Genomic DNA, 19,662 nt, shown 5'->3' on the forward strand with positions numbered 1-19,662 from the left:
AAGCTCCAATGTGAAGAATCACATCCTCTGCCATTGTGAAGCAGCATGCTTCCACCGAAATTCCCAAACATGGATCTCTTAATTATATGTTGAAACTGAATGGCGTTACAAATGCAGACCGTCTTGCTTGACGTGGAGATTATACGCGGTGTGACATGGTTAAGGTCATATAGGAGCTTGCTTGTTCTCTGTGTCGGAATTCTTGTAACTGTTAATCTCTTGACAATGCTAGCTAGTTGCATCACTAGATAACTTTTTACATATTTTCAAGATAATTCTAGAATTGCTGGACTTTGCAAAATGCTTCGAGAGTTTTCAAAAGTAAGACTTTTCCAAGTTCCAACATACTTCACCAGAAAATATTGCTCGGTGTTTTAACGACTTTTCTAAGTGCGTACCCTTTTTGCAAACGAACCTAGAATACACATGAGCTAGCCTCGTGAAGAAACACAAAATGACCAACAATATACTGAGAAAGTTACGCAACAAGAACAATTACAAGTTCACCAGACATAGGTAATGCCCTAAAGAAGCACAGTAAGTAGAAGTCGTAGCAGTACGGCAAAGTTGGCTATACCTATTTCTCTAGGAATAAAAGACGAGCTTTTGGAGATGCTCTTGGGAACCCCATCAGCGCTCTTAACATCTTCTGTTCTAACTCAATACCAAGTTTATCAGAATAGAAGAACATATTTTCGAGAACTGGTGAAATGGCAAGCAGGTATTCAACCAATTTGAGTTCCGCACTTGATCCTGTGATGCCCTTAATACTGACCTCATGAAGGTGATCCAATTTGTAGTTGTAATTAAAGTCATCAATATTTTGGCCAACATTTTTACCTGAAGTAACCTGCAGTAATTAAGTAAACAATAGGTCTTGGTATAGACAGGTGGGGCGAACAGACGGGTAAAGACCTCTAATAAAATGGGTAGGGGGACAAGGTGGGGCACCCTCCATGTGTTTCCCACTTTATGGCAAATGGATATTTTGTGAGGGAAAATGGTATCCGTCTATACGTATAGACGGATAGTGTCCGTCTATAATGAGAATTTGTGTTAAGTAAATTCAAGTAAGAAAAACAAAAATGAATATATGACAGATGCACAAGTTCAGAAAAAGTTATATAACTAGATTTACTTGCTGAAATTATGAGCTTCTTAATGTAGGGACAACGCTTAATCATGGACAGAAGGTCATGCAATCGGACCGAAAAAATGGACTGGAGCGGATCATTTGGTCTGGACTGAAACCGGACCGTATTTATTTAGGTCCGGTCCTCGGTCCACACGTTTTGAAGTTTCGGTTTTTGGACTGGTCCGATCCAAGATCGGTTAATTTTGGTCCAGACCAAATGGACCAAAATTTAGGTGTTTTGCCACTAATTTTGGCAAATTTATAAGTAATCAAGTATTTTATCGTCAAAACAATATTATAACCTTAAATTTGGTGGTTATTCATGCTAAAGATTTTAATCAACTACTAGTATTTACACTTTTTGAGATTAAATTTTAATTGGCATATACTCGAGGAGGCTTAATGGGTCGACAGCGATCCTACGGGCCTACGTTTAAAATCCAGTACCGGGTTTTTGTTTTTCTGTGTGATGCACCCAGATATGGATATCAGTCACTCAGTATCGGACAAATTTCATCTCTTTATAATTCATTCAGCCTGAGATCTGTGAAAGGGTCTATAAAGTATAAATAAACAGTATCAAAGGGTACTGAAAATAAAAAAATCTTTTGAAATAAATACGTAAAACATGGAAGGGTACGAGATGACTGTCATAGCTCATAAGCATAAACCATCAAGCTCCATTGTTAAGCATCATCCGACATCCGTCTATCGAAAATCCCAACCATGGATTTCATAATTACTTGTTCTGTGTCGGAATTTTTGGAACTTGTATCGCTAGATAACTCTAGCAAATTACATGCCGTTTTACATCATTTCAAGATAATTATAGAATTGCTAGACTTTGCAACATCCATGTAGATATTTCTAAAGCACTTTTCCAACATTCTTCACCAAAAAATATAGCTCATTGTTTTAATGACTTTTCCAAGTACGTGCCATTCTTACAAACGAATCGAGAATACATATGAGCCAGACTCGTGAAGAAACACAAAACAACCAACAAAATACTAAGAAAGTTGTGCAACCAAAGGAATTACAAATTCAACTGACACTAATTTGAGTTCTTGGGAGTTATAGCACTATGGCAAGGTTGGCTTCGTACCTATTTTTATAGAAATAACAAACGCGCTTTTGTAGATGCTCTTGGGAACCCCATCAGTGCTCTTGACATCTTCAGTTCTGAATCAACACGAAATTCACCAGACTTGAAGAACAGATTTTCGAGGATAGGTGAAATAGCTAGCAGGTATTCAACAAATTTGAGTTCCGCAATTGATCCTATGATACCCTTAATATAGACCTCACGGAGGTGATCCAATTTGTAGTTGTAATTGAAGTCAGGGATGTGTTGCCCAACATTTTCACCTGAAATAACCTGCAGTAATAAGTAATTTCATATAAGAAGAACAATAAATATATGACAGATTAAGCTAAAAACAAATTCACATAAACCAAATTTACTTACTGAAATGTCGAGCTTCTTAATGTGGGGACAACATTCAATCAAGGACAGAAGGTCACGGAGAGTACCAAATTCACTCAAACATAGGTTACTTAGACAAAGTTCGTTTAGGTTGTTGAATGTGACCGATGAAGATCTTATGTTGCCACCTGCAGCAAATAACTAACATGCACAAGCAAAAGGGATTTCAGGATGCAGAGCTAAATAAACTATATAATCTACTTCTCAAAGTAAAAGAAAGTATTAATTTTCCTTGCAACTCGGACGCCATCATTACCTTACACAAGTGACCATCAAACTGTATGAACTGAAGTTGACAAGAAGTTGCAAGAAGATTAACAACATCAATTGTTGCAACAGTTACGAGTTTGTTTGGCATTATCTTCAAGCCCATTGATATGCTCCTCAGACTACGAATATTTCTGAAAGCTAGAGACTCAAAATGGCCATTTAATATCAGGGTCTGGAGAGTAGGTGCGTCTATTACAATTTGATCCATACCGCTCCACCCCACAAGTTTTAAAGTTTCAAGCATTCTACAATTTTCAATCAAACTAGAAAAAATGTTTTGTTTAAAGTGAATATCCTCCAGAACAAGGTGCTTGAGATTTGGAAAACCATTGAAATCAGTAGGCGGAGGACAAAAACAGAAGCCTTTGAGCTCTAGGCCAACCAACTCTCTGCACCAGAAGATATAAGAAGTAATATCCTTTTTTGTAAGCCAATTGTTAATCATTGTGATCTTTCTGACTCCATTGTTAGATAGAAAAGATATCCATTGGCTGTGATTTGCACAATCCCTATTTATATCTTGTATTGCCGGAATATAAACATAAAAGTCATGAACGGAACCTCTGTGATGGAGGAGTATATTGCTGATAATCTGGCTAAATTTTTGCAAATCATAATACTCATCCTTTGATGTGAGCTCCTTCCAGAAATCAAGACCAAAGATGAGGCTCTTTAGAGATAACCAAGCCCATCTCCATCGTTTGGACAACACACTTGTTTGTACAGCCATGCTAATCGGCAAGCTTTCAAGGATTTTATCAATCACAATATCCGGAGCATTCCCAAAAAAATCCCCCGTTGTTTTAGAAGACTTGGAACAAGCCATGGACTGCTATAAAGGGATAACAGTTAAGTTCTTCACTCTTCAAAGTGTGCGTTGAGATGAATTTTGAGCTGATAACCTGAATGCAAATCATATCTTCAACTCATTGTTGCTAAGAATGCTACCTTAGTAATTAATCATTAATAATCACCAGAACACTACTGAAAGTGACTTCCACAAGCAAAACTTTGAACTCAGTATGAATGTTGCTAAAGAAAAAAGCAATGCATGCAATCTATTATTTGGATAGTTTGATTAGCTAACATGCAGAGCAGTTGTGGAACTAAGGGGACAAGTGTGGAGGTCCATTATCCATGCATGGATAAAAGGGTTATTTAATGAGAATAATCCAAACACTACGTTAACTAATCATAATCTGAATTATTATTAGTAAGACGATATAAAAGATGGGAACCAGAAAGTATGATATAAAAGATGAAACTTGGTAAAGCAGAAGGGTGGCAGCGAACAAACAACCTACTCATTATTCTGGCCAACTGACAAATTAAAATGGTAAGTCGATAACAAGTGTGTGCCGGCTAAACACAGATCAAAGATCAGGCAATATACAGTCTACATATACATGTCAAAATTGGCACAGAGTTGGAATTAACTAAATAAGATAAGGAGTATAACAATGAAGATGTACACATATTCCTTGTTTCCATCAATCTCTAGTTCCTCAAAATTAGTCACTACCATAGCAAAACAAACCCAAATGACAAAACAGATGAATGAATCTTAAGATTACCCGTGCTCTCTGAGCTAACCAACAAAATCAATTCATTGTTGCGAACAATGCTATCATAATCATTAATCATCAACAAAAATCTACTGCAAGAGATTTCCACAAGCAAAAACTTGAAATCACTAGGAAATGTTGAAAAAAAGAAGCAATTTTGCACATCTACAGCAAAAGCATGCTTCTCTCTATCTCAAATATAAGACATTTTGTAATACTCCTTCCAATTCGGTCCAATAACTACATTTGACCAAATACATGAGAGCAAATATATGAAGGGACATTTGAAAAATGTACTACAACTAAGGTTTCAATTGAAACCATGCTCAGTGGCGGAACCACGTGGGCCTAGCAGTCTGCTAGTAGCAGCTCCCAACCCACCAAAAAAATTGATTATTTTTCGAGTTTTAGTTAAAATTTTCGAATTTTTTTCAAGTTCGCCTTATTTCATTCATCGTTCGCCCGCTAACTATAAATCCCGGTTCCCCTACCAGCCATGCTAGTAACAAAAACATGTTACAACACATTAATTTTCTAAAAAAAATCACAAACACAGTAAAGCAAGTCAGCAACATAGGCATAGAAATTGTGGGATTGAAATCAAATACACAAATCACAGCAATTAAACAAGATAAAATAAAATGGGTTTAGCCCAGATTTTGAGGAGTGATCAAGTTATGAATTAATTAGGGTTCATCTTCCTCAGAAAAACCCAAATTAAGTTGACGGGGAACATCAACAACTTTTAATTGCATGTACACAAAATGTAAACATAGTTCTAAAATAAGATAAGAGTGCAAGTAAATGTAAAATTTAATTACAGTGATAGAGAGAGGTTGAACTTACAAAGAAGGGAGAACTTGAGTTTAAAACGAGAGTGAAGATATAATGCTCAAAATGGTTAACCGGGTCGGGATCTAGTCGGGTTAATTTCTGGTTGCTAGGAGTTTGGGTTGAATCGGGTCCGGACATTTTGAGTCCAACTATTAGTTAGTTATTTATGGATAATAATCAAATTAAAACAATAAATAGAAATTCGTAGATCTGGTTAATTCCATTTCATATAGGAGCTTAATTACTTGTTCTTGTGTCCGAATTTTTGTTAACTGTTAAATCAAGAGAATGCTAGCTAGTAGCATTACATATTTACATAATTTCAAGATAATTCTAGAATTGCTGGACTTTGCAAAATGCTTCAAGGGTTTTCAAAAGTACTTTTCCAAATTCCAACATTCTTCTCATTGAAGACGGACGATATCCGTCATGCTCATGTGAGAATCGCTTTCTCTCACAAAATGCATATCGTTGAAAGATGAGTGGGAAGATATGGGAGTTTCCACTGTCCTCTCTCCTTTTTGTGAGAGGCCACAGCTCATGACGTGATTAGTTAAATCACAAGCAAAGACGCTTTGAAAAACACAAAATATTGCCCGGTTTTTTAAAGACTTTTTTAAGTGCGTACCCTTCTTGCAAACAAATCTTGAATACACATGAGCTAGACTCTTGAAGAAACATAAAACGACCAACAAAATACTGAGAAAATTACGCAGAAAGAGCAATTACAAGTTCAAAAGACACCGATTATAATACAATAACTAGAAGTCATAGCAGTACGCCAGTACGGCAAAGTTGGCTTCAAAGCTTTTTCCCTAGAAATAAAAGACGCGCTTTTGGAGATGCTCTTGGAAACCCCAACAGTGCACTTAACATCTTCAGTTTCGACTCAATGCAAAGTTTACCAGAGTCGAAAAACATATTTTCAAGGACGGGTGAAATGGCAAGCAGGTGTTCGACCAATTTGAGTTCCGCACTTGATCCTGTGATACCCGAAATATTGACCTTCCGGAGGTGATCCAATTTGTAGTTGTAATTGAAGTGAATCATGTCCTGGGTAACATTTTCATCTGTAATAACCTGCAGTAAAAAGTAAATTCATGTAAGAAAAACAATATAAATATATGACAGATGTACTAGTTCAGAAAAAATTATACAGCTAGATTAACTTACTGAAATGATGAGCTTCTTAATGTAGGGACAACGCTTAATCATGGACAGAAGGTCACGGAGAACACCAAATTCACTCAAACTTAGATCAGTTAGACAAAGCTCATCTAGGTGGTTGAATGTGACCAATGAAGATCTTTCGACGCCACCTGCAGCGAAGTACTTGCATAGAAAACAGAAGGGAATTCAGGACAGACAGCAAAATGAACTATACAATCTACTTCTCAAAGTAAAACAAAAGCAGTAGTTTTTTTCAAGAACTCGCACGCATCATTACCTTACAAAGGTGACCATTAAAACTGATGTATTGGAGTTGACAAGAGCTTGCAAGAAGAGTGACAGAATCAAATGTCAAGGTCTTGATTGAGTGCAATGATAATGTTATGCTTTTAAGACTGCGAACATTTCTGAAAGTTAGAGACTGAAAATTGCCGCTCAATCTCAAAGTCTGGAGACTAGGCAAATCTATTACAACATGATCCATACCATAACACTTCTCAAGTTTTAACTTTTTCAGCATTTTACAGTTTTCAATCAAACTACGGAAAACGTTTGTTTTTTTAAAGCGAACAAAGGACAACTCAAGCTTCCTGAGATTAGGAAAACCACTGAAATCTGTAGGGGGAGAATTTAAATTCCAGCAAAGAAGCTTTAGATTTTCTATCTCGTTGCACTGGAAGATGTAAGAAGAAATATCCATTCTAGAAAACGGATCATTTCCAATGAATAAGTCTCTGACTCCATTTTTAGATAGAAAAGATATCAATTGGCTGTGACTCATATGATCCTTAGATTTATTAAACGGAATATAAAGATAAAAGACCTGAACGGGACCGTTGTGATAGAGGAGAATGTTACTAATAATTCGGCTGCATTTTTGCAAATCAGAATGTTCCTCAAAATCACTGTCAAAGACGAGGATCTTTAGTGATAACCAAGCACGTCTCCATTGTTTGGACAACACGCTTGTCTGTGCAGCCATGCGAATCGGTAACTTTTCGAGGATTTTGTCAATCACAATATCCGGAACATTCCCAAAAAAATCCACCATATTTTTGAAAGACTTCAAACAAGCTATATATGACTGATATAAAGGGATACAAATTCTCTAAAAGTATCGTCACTTCCTCACTTAACAATTACACCGTTTGATTTACGTACTTGTTGTGTCACGTTAGTATATTTATACTAATCATAGCCTGCAAAGTTAACGGTCTCTCATAAATGCTGTCAACACAACAATTCTCAAGACAATTTTGTAAATTGTACCAAGACCCTACTATAATGTTTCCACCATTTCCAAGTATATTGAAATCTTCTAAATTAGACCTCGGTAATTCCAACTTTTTACTTGAAACTATTGGGAAGATTAACCCACAACATTAATGCATCCAATAATACTCGGGTGTATATTTTTCCAGTACGTTTTTTTACTCGACGGATTTTAAGAAGGAAAATAATTTGAGCAATACATACCTGTCATTAGAAAATCTAGTCCGGAATACAGAGAATTGGACAACTTCTAGTGACGATGATTTAAGCATCCAAGAGGCGGTTTCAGCTAGAATCGTCACAGACGATTAGGCCGTAGACTTCATACTCCTGAATCTGAAGTTCTGAACGGCACCAGTACTGGGATTTTGTTTCATATATGTAGCTGCGACTCAGATAGGATACCAGATACACTCTCGGACAAATTTCATCTCTTTATAATGATTTCAGCCTGATAGACCTCCTTGTGAAAGGGCTATGTTGCTCAGACTCGTTTAGAAGGATCCGACACGGGTGCGTGAAAAAGTGTCGGACTCGGCCACTTTTATGAAAAATATGCATATTTTGGTTTAAACCGAGGTGTCGAAGTGTCATACCCTTGTCCGAGTGTCGAGTGTCGGACACGGGTACGTGAGGGAATTAGAAGAGTCGGAGTAACATAGTGAAAGGGTCTATAAATAAACAGCATCGAACGGTACTGAAGATAAAAAAAATCTTTTGAAGTGAACATGTCAAACACAAGCAATCACGGTAAACATTGCGAAAAATGGCGGTCGTAATGAGGCGGACGACTGTCATAACCACCATAAACCATCAATTCAGCTCCAATGTGAAGAATCACATCCTCTACCAAGATAACCAACACAGTACCACCATTGGGAAGCAGCATGCGTCCACCGAAATTCCAAACATGGATCTTTTAATTATATGTTGAATCCGAATGGCGTTACAAATGAGGTGGAGACTATCCATATGAGCTAAGCTCGTGAAGAGACACAAAACGACCAACAAAATACTGAGAAAGTTACGCAGCTAGGGCAATTACAAGTTCAACAGACCGGTAATGCCTTAAAGAAGCAAAATAAGTAGAAGTCATAGCTGTACGGCAAACTTGACTTCATACCTATTCTCTAGAAATAAAAGACGAGCTTTTGGAGAAGCTCTTGGGAACCCCATCAGCGCTCTTAACATCTTCGGTTCTGACTCAATACCAAGTTTACCAGAATAGAAGAACATATTTTCGAGGACTGGTGAAATGGCAAGCAGGTATTCAACCAATTTCAGTTCCGCACTTGATCCTGTGATACCCTCAATATAGACCTCCTGAAGGTGATCCAATTTGTAGTTGTAATTGAAGTCAACCATATGCTGGCCAACATTTTTACCTGAAGTAACCTGCAGTAATCAAGTAAATTCATGTAAGAAAAACAATGTTGTCGAAAAAAAAAATGTAAGAAAAACAAAACGAATATATGACAGATACACAAGTTCAGAAAAGTTATATAACCAGATTTACTTACTAAAATGATGAGCTTTTTAATGTAGGGACAACTTTCAATCATGGACAGAACGTCACGGAGAACACGAAATTTACCCAAACTAATATTAATTAGACGAAGTTCTTGTAGTTGATTGAACGTGACCGATGAAGATCTTATGAGGCCACCTGCAGCAAATATCTTACATGCACAAAGAGAGGGACTTCAGGTTAGAGAGCAAAATAAACTATATAATCGACTTCTCAAAGTAAAAGAACGAACTAATTTTCTTAGCCCTCACACGCCATCATTACCTTACACAAGTGATCATCAAAGCTGATGCACTGAAGTTGACAAGAACTTGCAAGAAGATTTATAGCATCAGCTATTTCAACAGTTACGAGTATCTCCGGCATTTTCCGCAAGCCCATTGATATGCTTTCAAGACTGCTAACATTTCTGAACGCTAGAGACTCAAAATCCCCTATTATTATCAAGGTTTGGAGACTAGGTGCATCTATTACAAAATGATCTATACCAACCCAGTCCACTAATATTAACGTTACGAGCATTCTACAATTCTCAATCAAACTACAAAAAATGTTTTGGTTAGTAAACTCAACATTCACCAGCTCAAGGTACTTGAGTTTAGGAAACCCATGAAAACAAGTAGGCGGAGGATTTAAAGTGCAGTTGGCTAGTTCTAGGTACACTAACTCGCTGCACCTGAAGATATTTGAAGGAATATACATTTTAGAATCCCAATGAGTAATTGTTATCATTTGGACCCCGTTTTTGGATAGAAAAGATATCCACTGGCTGAGATTCATATGATCCTCATCTGCATCTTCTGGAACATAAAGATCAAAACTATGAATGGGACCATTGTGATGGAGTAGTATCCTGCTAATAATGCGACTGCTTTTTCGCCAATTACAACTTCCATCCTCATTTTCTTGCTGCTTTTGGAAATCAGAATCAAATATGAGATTCTCTAGTGATAACCAAGCATGTCTCCATTTTTTGGACAACACGCTTGCCTGTGCAGCCATGCGAATCGGCAAGTTTTCAAGGATTTTACCAATCACAAGATCCGGAGCATTTTCAAAAAAATCCTTCATTTTTTTAGAAGACTTGGAACAAGCCATGGACTGCTATAAAAGGAGAAAAGTTGAGTTCTTCACTCTTCAAAGTGTGCTTTGAGATGAATATTGAACCAATACCCTAAACACAAAGCATATCGTCAATTCATTGTCCCTAACCCCCTAAGAATGCTACATTAGTAATTACTTCGTAATCATTAATAGTAACCAGAACTCCACTGAAAGTGACTTCCACAAGCAAAACTAAATTAGTATAAATGTTGCTGAAGAAAAAAAGGCATGCAATCTATTATTTTAAGAGTTTGATTAACAAACATGCAGATCAGGTGTGGAAGTAAGCGGACAAGCGGGAAGGTCCATGCATTGATAAAATCCTAATTGTTGCTGAAAAAATCCACCATGTTTTGTGAAGACAGAGAACCAGGCATGGACTACTATAAAGGGATACAAGTTAAGTTCGTCACGCTTCAGAGTGTAGATGGGGATGAATTTTGTACCGACACCCTAAACAAAAAGCATATTTCGACCCAGGACACTGCTTCTCCTTCTCCTGGACAAAGAATATTCATAAATAAATGAATAATGTTGGAACCTCATGGGTAAGGTTCCTGGGTTTGGTCGGATAGAAGGGAAGCAATGAAGGAACTACCTACTCATTATTCGGGGCAACTGACAAATTAAAACGATAAGTCCATAACAAGACGTTTTAAGATTACTCACTGCCAGCATTTTATTCGGGGTAAGGTTCCTGGGTTTGGTCTAGACACATATTCCTTGTTTCCATCAATCTCTAGTTCCTCAAAATTACTCACTGCCAGCATTTTATTAAGATTCAGGACATCGATTTGTTCTTGTTCTAGTAAATGTCAATTCATAGCAAACCAAACCCAAATGACGAAGCAGATAAATGAATATTCTTGAGATTATCCCGTGCTTTCTAAGCTAACCAGCAAAATCAATTCATTGTTGCTAACCATGCTATCATAGCAATCATTACTCATCACCAGAAATTTACTGCAAGAAATGTCAAATACAACTATACAAGACGTTCAATACTCGATCCAATTACTACATTTGACCAAATACATGAGCAAATATATGACATGAAATTTGAAAAATGTATTAAATTGGACCAAACCCTGTTCAGTGGTGGAACGACGTTGGCCTAGCAGCCTACTAGTAGCATCCCCCAACGGCCCAACCCACCCAAAAAAAATTGATTTTTTTTTCCGAGTTTTAGTTAAAATTTTCGATTTTTTTCAATTACGCCTTATTTCATTCATAGCTTGCTCCTAACCATAAATCTCGGTTTCCCTAACGACCATGATAGGAACAAAATAAGCACACATTAATCTTCTGAATTTTTTGCAAGCACAGTACAACAACATACATTGGCCTAGATACTGTGGGAATGAAATCAAGTAACAAATAACAGCAAAATAAAGATAAAATAAAATGGGTTTTGCCCAGATTTTGAAGAGTGATCAAGTTATGAATTAATTAGGGTTTATCTTCCTAAAAAAACCCAAATTAAGTTGATGGGGGAATATCAGCAACAATTATCAGATTGCATGTACATAAAATGTAAACATAATACTAAAATAAGATAAGAGAGAAAGTAAATGTAAAATTTAATTACATTGGCAGAGAGGTTCAACTTACAAACAAGGGTGAGCTTGAGTTGAAAAGGAGAGTGAAGATATTGCTCAAAGTGGGCAACTCTCCTTGAAAATCACATATAAAGACCTGGCAAAATAGTTAACCGGCCTGGGATTGGATCGGGTCAGTTTGAGCCGAGTTAATTTCAGATTGACAAGAGTTTGGGTTGGATTGAATTGGATTGGGCCGGTCTGTTCAGGTTGGGGACATTTCGAGTTAACCATCTTACCTTATCTATACAAAACCAAAAACATTTTAAGCATTCTCCTTAAGTCACGTCATCACATACATGTTTCTATTTTTATTTTTTTAAGAAAATGTTGGATCCATAGGAAAAAAAACTGAAATTAATTGCTGAAAAACCTCTATGTTTAAGTTTTAGATGTAGAGTAGGTCTTCTGAAAGACGGTCTTTTAATAAGCTTTATTGAGGGATCATTGTACAATTTTAAGAAAAAGTGATACTAAAGGTAATAAAATAGGTACAAATCATGATTAATGATAAAATGGGTACATTTATTATGTAAATAAGTACGAAATTTCTATGTCACAATCAAGAATAAAAAGGGTACGAAGTACAAATAAAAGGGTACGAAAGATTAGTCTCTCAATAACTTTGTGAGAGACCGTCTCTCCCAAGTTTTAGTGTTAGACGTAAATGTTTACGTTTATGTTTTTACACGTAAATATTAGTGAATAATAACGAATAATGAATAATTTAAAACGTAAATAATTCATCCCAAAATTTTACTAACAAATTACACCAACTGTTAAAAATTCAATCCAAATTTTTACTACAATAATAAATTACACCAACTGTTAAAATTCAGTCCAAATTTTTACTACAATAATCAATTACAATAACAATGAAAATAAAGTCCAAAAAAATACATCAACGGACAACAATCAATATTGTTACAAAAATACTAAATACTAAATTTAAGTATAAATTAACCATAAATGGAGTAAGAAATTAAAGAGCAACATACTAGAATTTCCTTTTTAAAAAATAAGTTATTATCTCATAAATATATTCAGACATATATAATTTTTCTATATGACATGCATATTGTTTTATATACATTGCATTTAATATACTCTATACCATGTTTTAACACAGATTTTTTTGCGGTGTTTTAACCTATTATCAATATAAAAGAAATAGAGTATAAAAGAGTATAAAATATTCATGTATTTTGATTAATCCTCCCCTTATATAAAAGAGAGCAAGGGGAGTTACTATTCTAATGAATAGTATTATGAATAGTTGAAGTTTTATTATTTTTTTATTCAATAGTTGAACTTCATATGGGTGGGTTGGTTTGTTGGATTGATACTTTGGGCTTTCCCTCAATTGTTGGTCCCGGTTTTTGCCTTTCATTTTGGGCTTTCATACTCCTCTCTACACCTTAGCCCCTTTAATCTTTGTTATCTGCTAGCCTTTGTCTTGGTTTTCCTATGTCCACGTCTTCCATCCTCAACCCCTCATATCTTTTCCTTATTTCTCTCTACACTTCCTCTTATGATTCATCAAATCTCCTTTCATCCATTATCTACAGTTTCCTTCGTCAATCGTCATTGTCATCATCTCTCTACGCCACCCACGTCTCCTCCCCAATGACGTCCTTGCCCAGATTCTTGGCTATTTGCTTTTGCACAACCAATCTCACCAGTTCCTATTCATTCCATTATAACCACCTAGAATGAGGTAATTTTTTATCCTTACGTTTTTTTGTTGTCTAAACTGTTTTATTAATAGTTCAAAACTTAACAATTAGGTTATTGGTAATATTAGATTCATCTGTTCTCAAAGAAAAATCATAAAGTAATTTTTAGGGTTGATACGAAAATTGGGGCTTTTGTATGATTTAGTGTTTTTTATTGTTTTTTACTCAGATGGTTGATTGATTTTATTGTTCGTTGCATTCATAAATCGGTGTTTTGCTGATCGGATTTGAGAATGTGTATTACTTGGTTGAGAAGGTGTATGTTCGAAGGAGATCAAGAACGCAGTGCACTTAAGGTAATTTCTCATCTATATATTCTGGTGTTTGTAGTTGAGGAGCGTATAGTCTTTTTCATTAATGGGGGTCTGTTTCTCAATGTGCAGCTCCAGAGTTGTTTACTGTCGTTTCATCTAAAACTGAGAAGAATGAGTCCTGTAATCCAATGATTGTAGTCCTTCACGGTGGTCCTCATTCTGTTATGACATCATGCTTCTCTAAGTCATTAACATTTCTCACTTTTGTTGGCTATAACTTAATGATTGTTAACTATAGGTAAGAAAATGAGTGCGATCATTACCAGTTTCTTATCTGGTGAAAGTTTTTAGGTATAGCTAATAAAAGTACGTAACTTTTGACCATCCGCAAAATATAGTTATAGCTTAGGTCTTTGATTAAGCTAAATAACTACATATATACTCACTCCCGGTGATTAATGGCAGAGGTTCTCTGGGATATGGAGAAGAGGGATTGCAATCTCTTTTCGGGAAAGTTCGACATCAGGTGATGTGAATCTTATGTTTATTTGCTTTCGAGAAATTAAATTATATCACTGATATGTAAATGAAGTTTTAGGTTTTGCATTATACAGAATGTGGGTGATGTACTTACAGCATTATTGAGATGAAATTGGTAGACCCCTCCAAAATTATTGTTGTTGTCGGTGGTTCTCATGGCGGCTTTTTGACAACCCATCTCATTGGTTAAGTGCTTTGGACGGTCTTCTCTCTATATTCTATAGATAGGCAGAAATATAAATTTGTATTTGTTTATGCTTTCTTGTCTAATGATGGAAAAACATTTTATCTCAAGGCATTAATGTATTATGCTTGCTTCAGGCTCCTGAGTCCTGACAAATTTGCAGCGGCAGCAACTAGGAATCCGGTTTGTAACCTGACATTGATGTCTGGGACAACTGATATTCCTGAATGGTGTTTTCATGAGACATATGGAACCGAAGGGAAAGCCAACTTCACTAATGCGCCCTCTAAGGAACAACTGAATGACCTTTACGACAAGTCTCTCATTGGACATGCTAACAAGGTACTAACTGATCTGATGTGACTCATATTTGAGAAATTATTTTATTTGGAACTAGACGTAGCGAATGAGTTAGTCGGTTTGGATACGGTTGTATCATGGGCTGTTTTTGTTTCCTTCCGTAGCTTCTTAATTGTGTTGTTACTGTTTAAATACTTTATTTATATTCAACATCATCAGTTCAATGTTATCGTCGGTCTCTAATTTGAGCCAATTTTAGTCATATACTCATATAACTCATCAATCTCTCCAGCTTCCTCAAGAAATCGGTCTCTCTTGCTTCCTCAAGAACGTTAGAAACTCTAATGATAATCTCTCAAAGGTATTATCTCCTTCTCCTTTTTAAAAGCAATAGTTGTTTATATACTGATTTTTTTAGATTGATCTCGTTGTTTATTCATTTCGTTGTTTTGTCTGGGAAAATTCTTGTTCTTGCTGCTACCGACATGCCCTTTGACCTTGATGAAGCCATCATTAGGCGATTTGAGCGCATGTTCGTTCAATATTTTAAATTTTAGGCACCAAGTTTCCCACAAATTCTGATTTGAGACTATTTTACATTGGTTGTACGTCTCATAATTTCTAAATATATTGTAAATTCTATCAAATTTTGTTGATCATAGGATCATGGTTGGTTTGCCTGTCATAGAAAATAGGGAGAAGATATTGAAAATTATGCGGTCAAACCAGTAAGACGAAGAAATAAAAGTTAAGGAGCTTGCTACCATGACTGAAGGATATACTGGAAGTGGTCTTAAGGTTGTGATGATTCAATGACATACTACATTGTATTATGTCAATTTCATTCATAAATTCCACAAATAATATTCGCTGAGACTCTCTATCTGCAGAACTTATGTGTCACGCCCGCATACATGCCCGTCCGAGAGCTCATCCAGAAGGGGTGGAAGAAGGATCATGTAAGCTAATCAGATATGAAGTTGCTGAATGTTCGCATGTCTCTCATACAAGAGCTGCTCCGCATATCTTGACACTTATTTTTAACTTCTAATCTAACAGGAAAGAAAGAAGAGAACCCAAGTGAATGTCGATTCTTCAGATGGTTCATCCGAGGCAAAGGCTGATGATAAGCAAGAATAACCAATTCTCTTGAAATTTTTGAACACGGAGGAAATACAACAAGCAATGAATCCGGTAAAATATACACTACAAACTTAATTATTCTTCTTATTCATTCCTTGTTCGGTAAATGAATGAATCTAACCTTTAAATGTTTGTTCTTTATGTTTACAAACAACTTCCAGTAAATATTGCTGCTTTTTGTTTTGCCTCGAATTAGTGAAAACCGTTGGATTCTTTGTTGTATTTTACCATTGCCATTTTAAACTTTGCAAAATTTTGATGAGATATATATAAGCCATCTCATAAGGATATTGTAAATTGTTATTTAAGTGTGTAACTTTTCAATTTTTTCTATCACACGACTTTACATAAAAAAGTGTGTAAAACGGAAAATAAAAGACTTGGGAAATAAACAATGCAAGATAAGTAAGATATAATAAAATATTATAAAAGGTCATTGTTAATTAATAAAAGTTGTTCCCTATAAAAAATTGAGTAGGTCTCCTAAGAGACGGTATTTTAATAAGTTTATTGGAGACTATTTTACAAATTTAAGAAAAAATGGTACTAAAGATAATAAAATAAGTATAAATTATGATTAAAGATAAAATGGGTACATTTATTATGTAATTAGGAACAAAATTACCATGTCCTGATCAATAATAGGGTCACAAAATACAAATAAAAGGGTACAAAATACTAAGCTTTTTTTCCATAGCTGCTTTTATCGAGTAGTACTTTTCTGCAAGCATTTAAATTAGTTTGATCGAAACCATGTTCTAAAATTGTTTGCAGGAACGGGTCAAATATTCAAGAGTACTTCGTATGGTCATTCTTAGACATGTACGAGTTGATGTTGGGGACCAAATATACCTTTGGCCATACTATATTGATTTCAATGAATCGAAATTGACCCGATATCGCAGGCTCTTCAAAAGGAGGTACTCCAAAATTTCGAAGGCGGGAAAAGTGAGCATTGCTCGAAATAATACCCCCGCCACGTCTAGAAGAAGGCCCCATGTCCTAGGCCTCAACTCTTTCTAAGGATTTGGGTCTCAGATTTTTTTGAAATATATCAAATTAATTATATTGTGTCAGAAAATAAAGACTGTTTTGGCTACTTATAATCTTTGTATTTTTTTTTTTGATAATATTTGTATTTATTAAATTTTATATTATGGAAGTTTAAGACAAACATGCCAAGAATGTGACTTGTGAGGACATTTAACCATCAAAACATTTGACCTTATAATAAGGGTTTTTTTTTTGGTAAGAAACTACCTTTTATTTATGGTCTTCTGTGAACAACTACCTTTTATTTAATTTTTGGCTAATCATCCCCTTTTATTTTTTAAATTTTTGTAAAATACTACCAAATTTATGACAACGGTGAGAAAAGTGATTTTTTCGGCTTGATGCTCAATTACTGACTGAAATAATTTTTTCGGCTTGGTGTTGTGAATGAAATGTTTTATGTTTGTTTCCTTTAATTAACACCTTATGATGCCATTTGTATCCTCTTCATCTCCTTCCCGTCCGTGTTCTCTCAATGATTTATATGTTAACCAAATATGATCCAATATTCACACTTTCAAGCGTTGGATGATGATGTGTACGTTACACAATATATAAAATTGATTCTATTAGAGGATCTAAGTATCGTAACCCTTTATAATGAAGCCTATATAGACATACATTATTTTAAGCAAATCACCGGATGTGAACTATAAGAGGAAAAGGAGAGAAAGAGATGTGTAGGGGAAAGATAAGCATGAATAGTTCGGGGACAAAGTGGAGGAGTATTATATGAGAAAAAGTGAAGGAGGGAGAAGGGGGAGAAGGAGGTGGTTAAGCTCGCAAGGACGTCATAGAGAAAATAGAGAGAGAAAGAGGAGGACAAGAAAGAGGGAGAATGAGAGGTAGAAGAAGAAGGGTAGAAGAGAGGTTAAGGGGCAAATGACGAGTAGTAAGAGGATAAAAGGGAGGTGGAGTAGTATTAATAGAAAGAAAAGTGATTATAATGAGAAATTTAAAAAATTATAACAGAACCCTACTTTAAAAAAATTATCAAGAGTTTCGAATTTCGTTTTCATTAGTCAGGGAGGATGAGAAGAACGAGGAGGATGGAATTAAGAGGCGACAACGTTAAAGAGAAAATAGAGGGGGGGGGGGAAGGAAGAGAATGAGGGGAATCATATGGGGGGTAGGGAAAGAGAAAGGGGAAGGGCTAAGGAGGGTAGGACAAATAGTATAAGAAGAAGATAAAGAAGGAGAATATGGATTGGGGAAAGAGATACAGGTTGAGAAAGAGAAAAAAAAAGGGGGGAAAATATGAGGTAGAGAGAGGGAAATAGAAGGATGTAAATGATAAAAGGAAATAAAAAAAGGAAGGGAGAAGAAACAAGAATATATGGAGGAGCGGTATGAGGATAAATGGGAGGAATAACAGTATGAGAACAAGTGGGTGAAGAGGGTAAATGGAGGATATATAAGAAGATGGGAGGACATGGAACGTATATGGGAGAAGGAAGGAGAAAGTTATGGATAAGGACCACGAGGATGAAAAGGGGGAGATTTTAGGATGCGAGTATGCAACGGTGTTGGAGAGAAAAGGGAGAGAGAAATAGAAGGACGAATGGATGGCGAGGGAGATGAACGAGGGGAAAGAGGTGGAGGAGGAATATGAAGGGTAAGGGGAGAATGTCGAATAGTATGAGGAGATAAGTGAGAAGGAGATAAGGTGTTTGAGGGCTAAAAAACGTTAAAATGAAAAGGATAAACTGTGAGAGAGGGATGAATTGGAGAAAGCGAGGTAGTAAGGGGTAAGGAGGGAAAGCGAGTAGTGTGAGGTGAAAAAGGAGGAGTAGGAGTAGTAATAGGAAGAGAAATGATTAAAATGAAGAAATTAAAATAAATAGAAAAAAAATGTATTAAACCTATTAAGTTTCTTTTTCACTAATGTATCATTTAGTCGAGACAATCAATGTCATTTTCTTGGAAGAAGCATAGGAAAAATGATGGAGGGGACACAAGCGAAGGTAGGGAGCCACAGTAATAAAAGGGGATAAGGAGGCTGATAAAAAGGCGGAGGAGGATGATGCGACAATGTTATAGAGAAAGGAGAGAAGGTAAAAGGCGGGCGAGGGGGAGAGGGAGAAGAATAAGGTAGAAAAGGAGGAAGAGGGTAAGGGTAAGGGTAGGAGGACAAATAGTAGGAGGAGAAGAGGAAGGAGGACAATGCGGATGAGGGAAAAGGGAAAGAGATGGATGTCCATAAAGAGAGTAAGGGGGAAAGAATAGGGGGGTAGAGAGAAGGAAATCGAAGGATGTGAATGATAAGAGGAAAAGGAAAGAGGTGGGAAAGGGGGAGGGGAAAGGGGAAGATGTGCGTGGAGGAGTAAAAAGGAGAGGAGTAATACGAGAGAAGCAGGAGGAGGAGGGGAAATATAGGATATATAAGAGGAGGATAAAGGAACATAGTAGGTATAAGGGAGGAGGAAGGGGAAAGGGAAGAAGGAGGACATAGAGAAGGAGAAAGGGTAAAGGGAAGGAAGAGTACAAGGT

General features: G+C 36.1%; 4 protein-coding genes across 7 annotated transcripts in view; all 4 read right to left on the minus strand.

Moving 5' to 3' along the window:
• The window catches only part of LOC141598835 (F-box/FBD/LRR-repeat protein At1g13570-like), a 280,794-nt gene that overhangs the window by 92,252 nt on the left and 168,880 nt on the right, over positions 1–19,662 (minus strand). The gene's annotated exons all lie outside the window — the stretch shown is intronic.
• LOC141599542 (F-box/FBD/LRR-repeat protein At1g13570-like) overlaps positions 61–19,662 on the minus strand; it is a 51,323-nt gene continuing 31,721 nt past the window's right edge. Inside the window, exons 2-6 of the mRNA XM_074419577.1 lie at positions 2,878–3,793; positions 2,604–2,762; positions 2,256–2,513; positions 508–850; positions 61–232 (exon numbers count right to left, since the gene is read on the minus strand). Of these exons, the coding sequence (XP_074275678.1) occupies positions 578–850; positions 2,256–2,513; positions 2,604–2,762; positions 2,878–3,717 (1,530 nt within the window). The 5' untranslated portion in view covers positions 3,718–3,793 and the 3' untranslated portion in view covers positions 61–232; positions 508–577. The remainder of the gene's footprint in view (positions 233–507; positions 851–2,255; positions 2,514–2,603; positions 2,763–2,877; positions 3,794–19,662) is intronic.
• Positions 5,960–7,524, minus strand: LOC141598843 (F-box/FBD/LRR-repeat protein At1g13570-like). The gene is made up of 3 exons (XM_074418650.1): positions 6,738–7,524; positions 6,464–6,622; positions 5,960–6,370 (listed from the first exon to the last, which is right to left on the minus strand). The coding sequence occupies exons 1-3, from the start codon at positions 7,509–7,511 to the stop codon at positions 6,092–6,094; spliced, it is 1,212 nt and encodes a 403-aa protein (XP_074274751.1). The 5' UTR covers positions 7,512–7,524; the 3' UTR covers positions 5,960–6,091.
• LOC141598833 (F-box/FBD/LRR-repeat protein At1g13570-like) overlaps positions 7,997–19,662 on the minus strand; it is a 55,884-nt gene continuing 44,218 nt past the window's right edge. For 2 of the 4 annotated variants that reach the window (XM_074418631.1, XM_074418632.1), the window contains exons 2-4: positions 9,525–10,434; positions 9,253–9,411; positions 8,625–9,127 (exon numbers count right to left, since the gene is read on the minus strand). In XM_074418631.1, the coding sequence (XP_074274732.1) occupies positions 8,825–9,127; positions 9,253–9,411; positions 9,525–10,358 (1,296 nt within the window). In that variant the 5' untranslated portion in view covers positions 10,359–10,434 and the 3' untranslated portion in view covers positions 8,625–8,824. Of the gene's footprint in view, positions 8,077–8,624; positions 9,128–9,252; positions 9,412–9,524; positions 10,435–11,975; positions 12,041–19,662 lie in introns of those variants that run through there. The other 2 variants (XM_074418633.1, XM_074418630.1) reach the window with 2 other exon arrangements.

Source organism: Silene latifolia, chromosome 9 (genome assembly GCF_048544455.1).
Source record: "Silene latifolia isolate original U9 population chromosome 9, ASM4854445v1, whole genome shotgun sequence".
In the NCBI taxonomy this organism is placed as follows: domain Eukaryota; kingdom Viridiplantae; phylum Streptophyta; class Magnoliopsida; order Caryophyllales; family Caryophyllaceae; genus Silene; species Silene latifolia.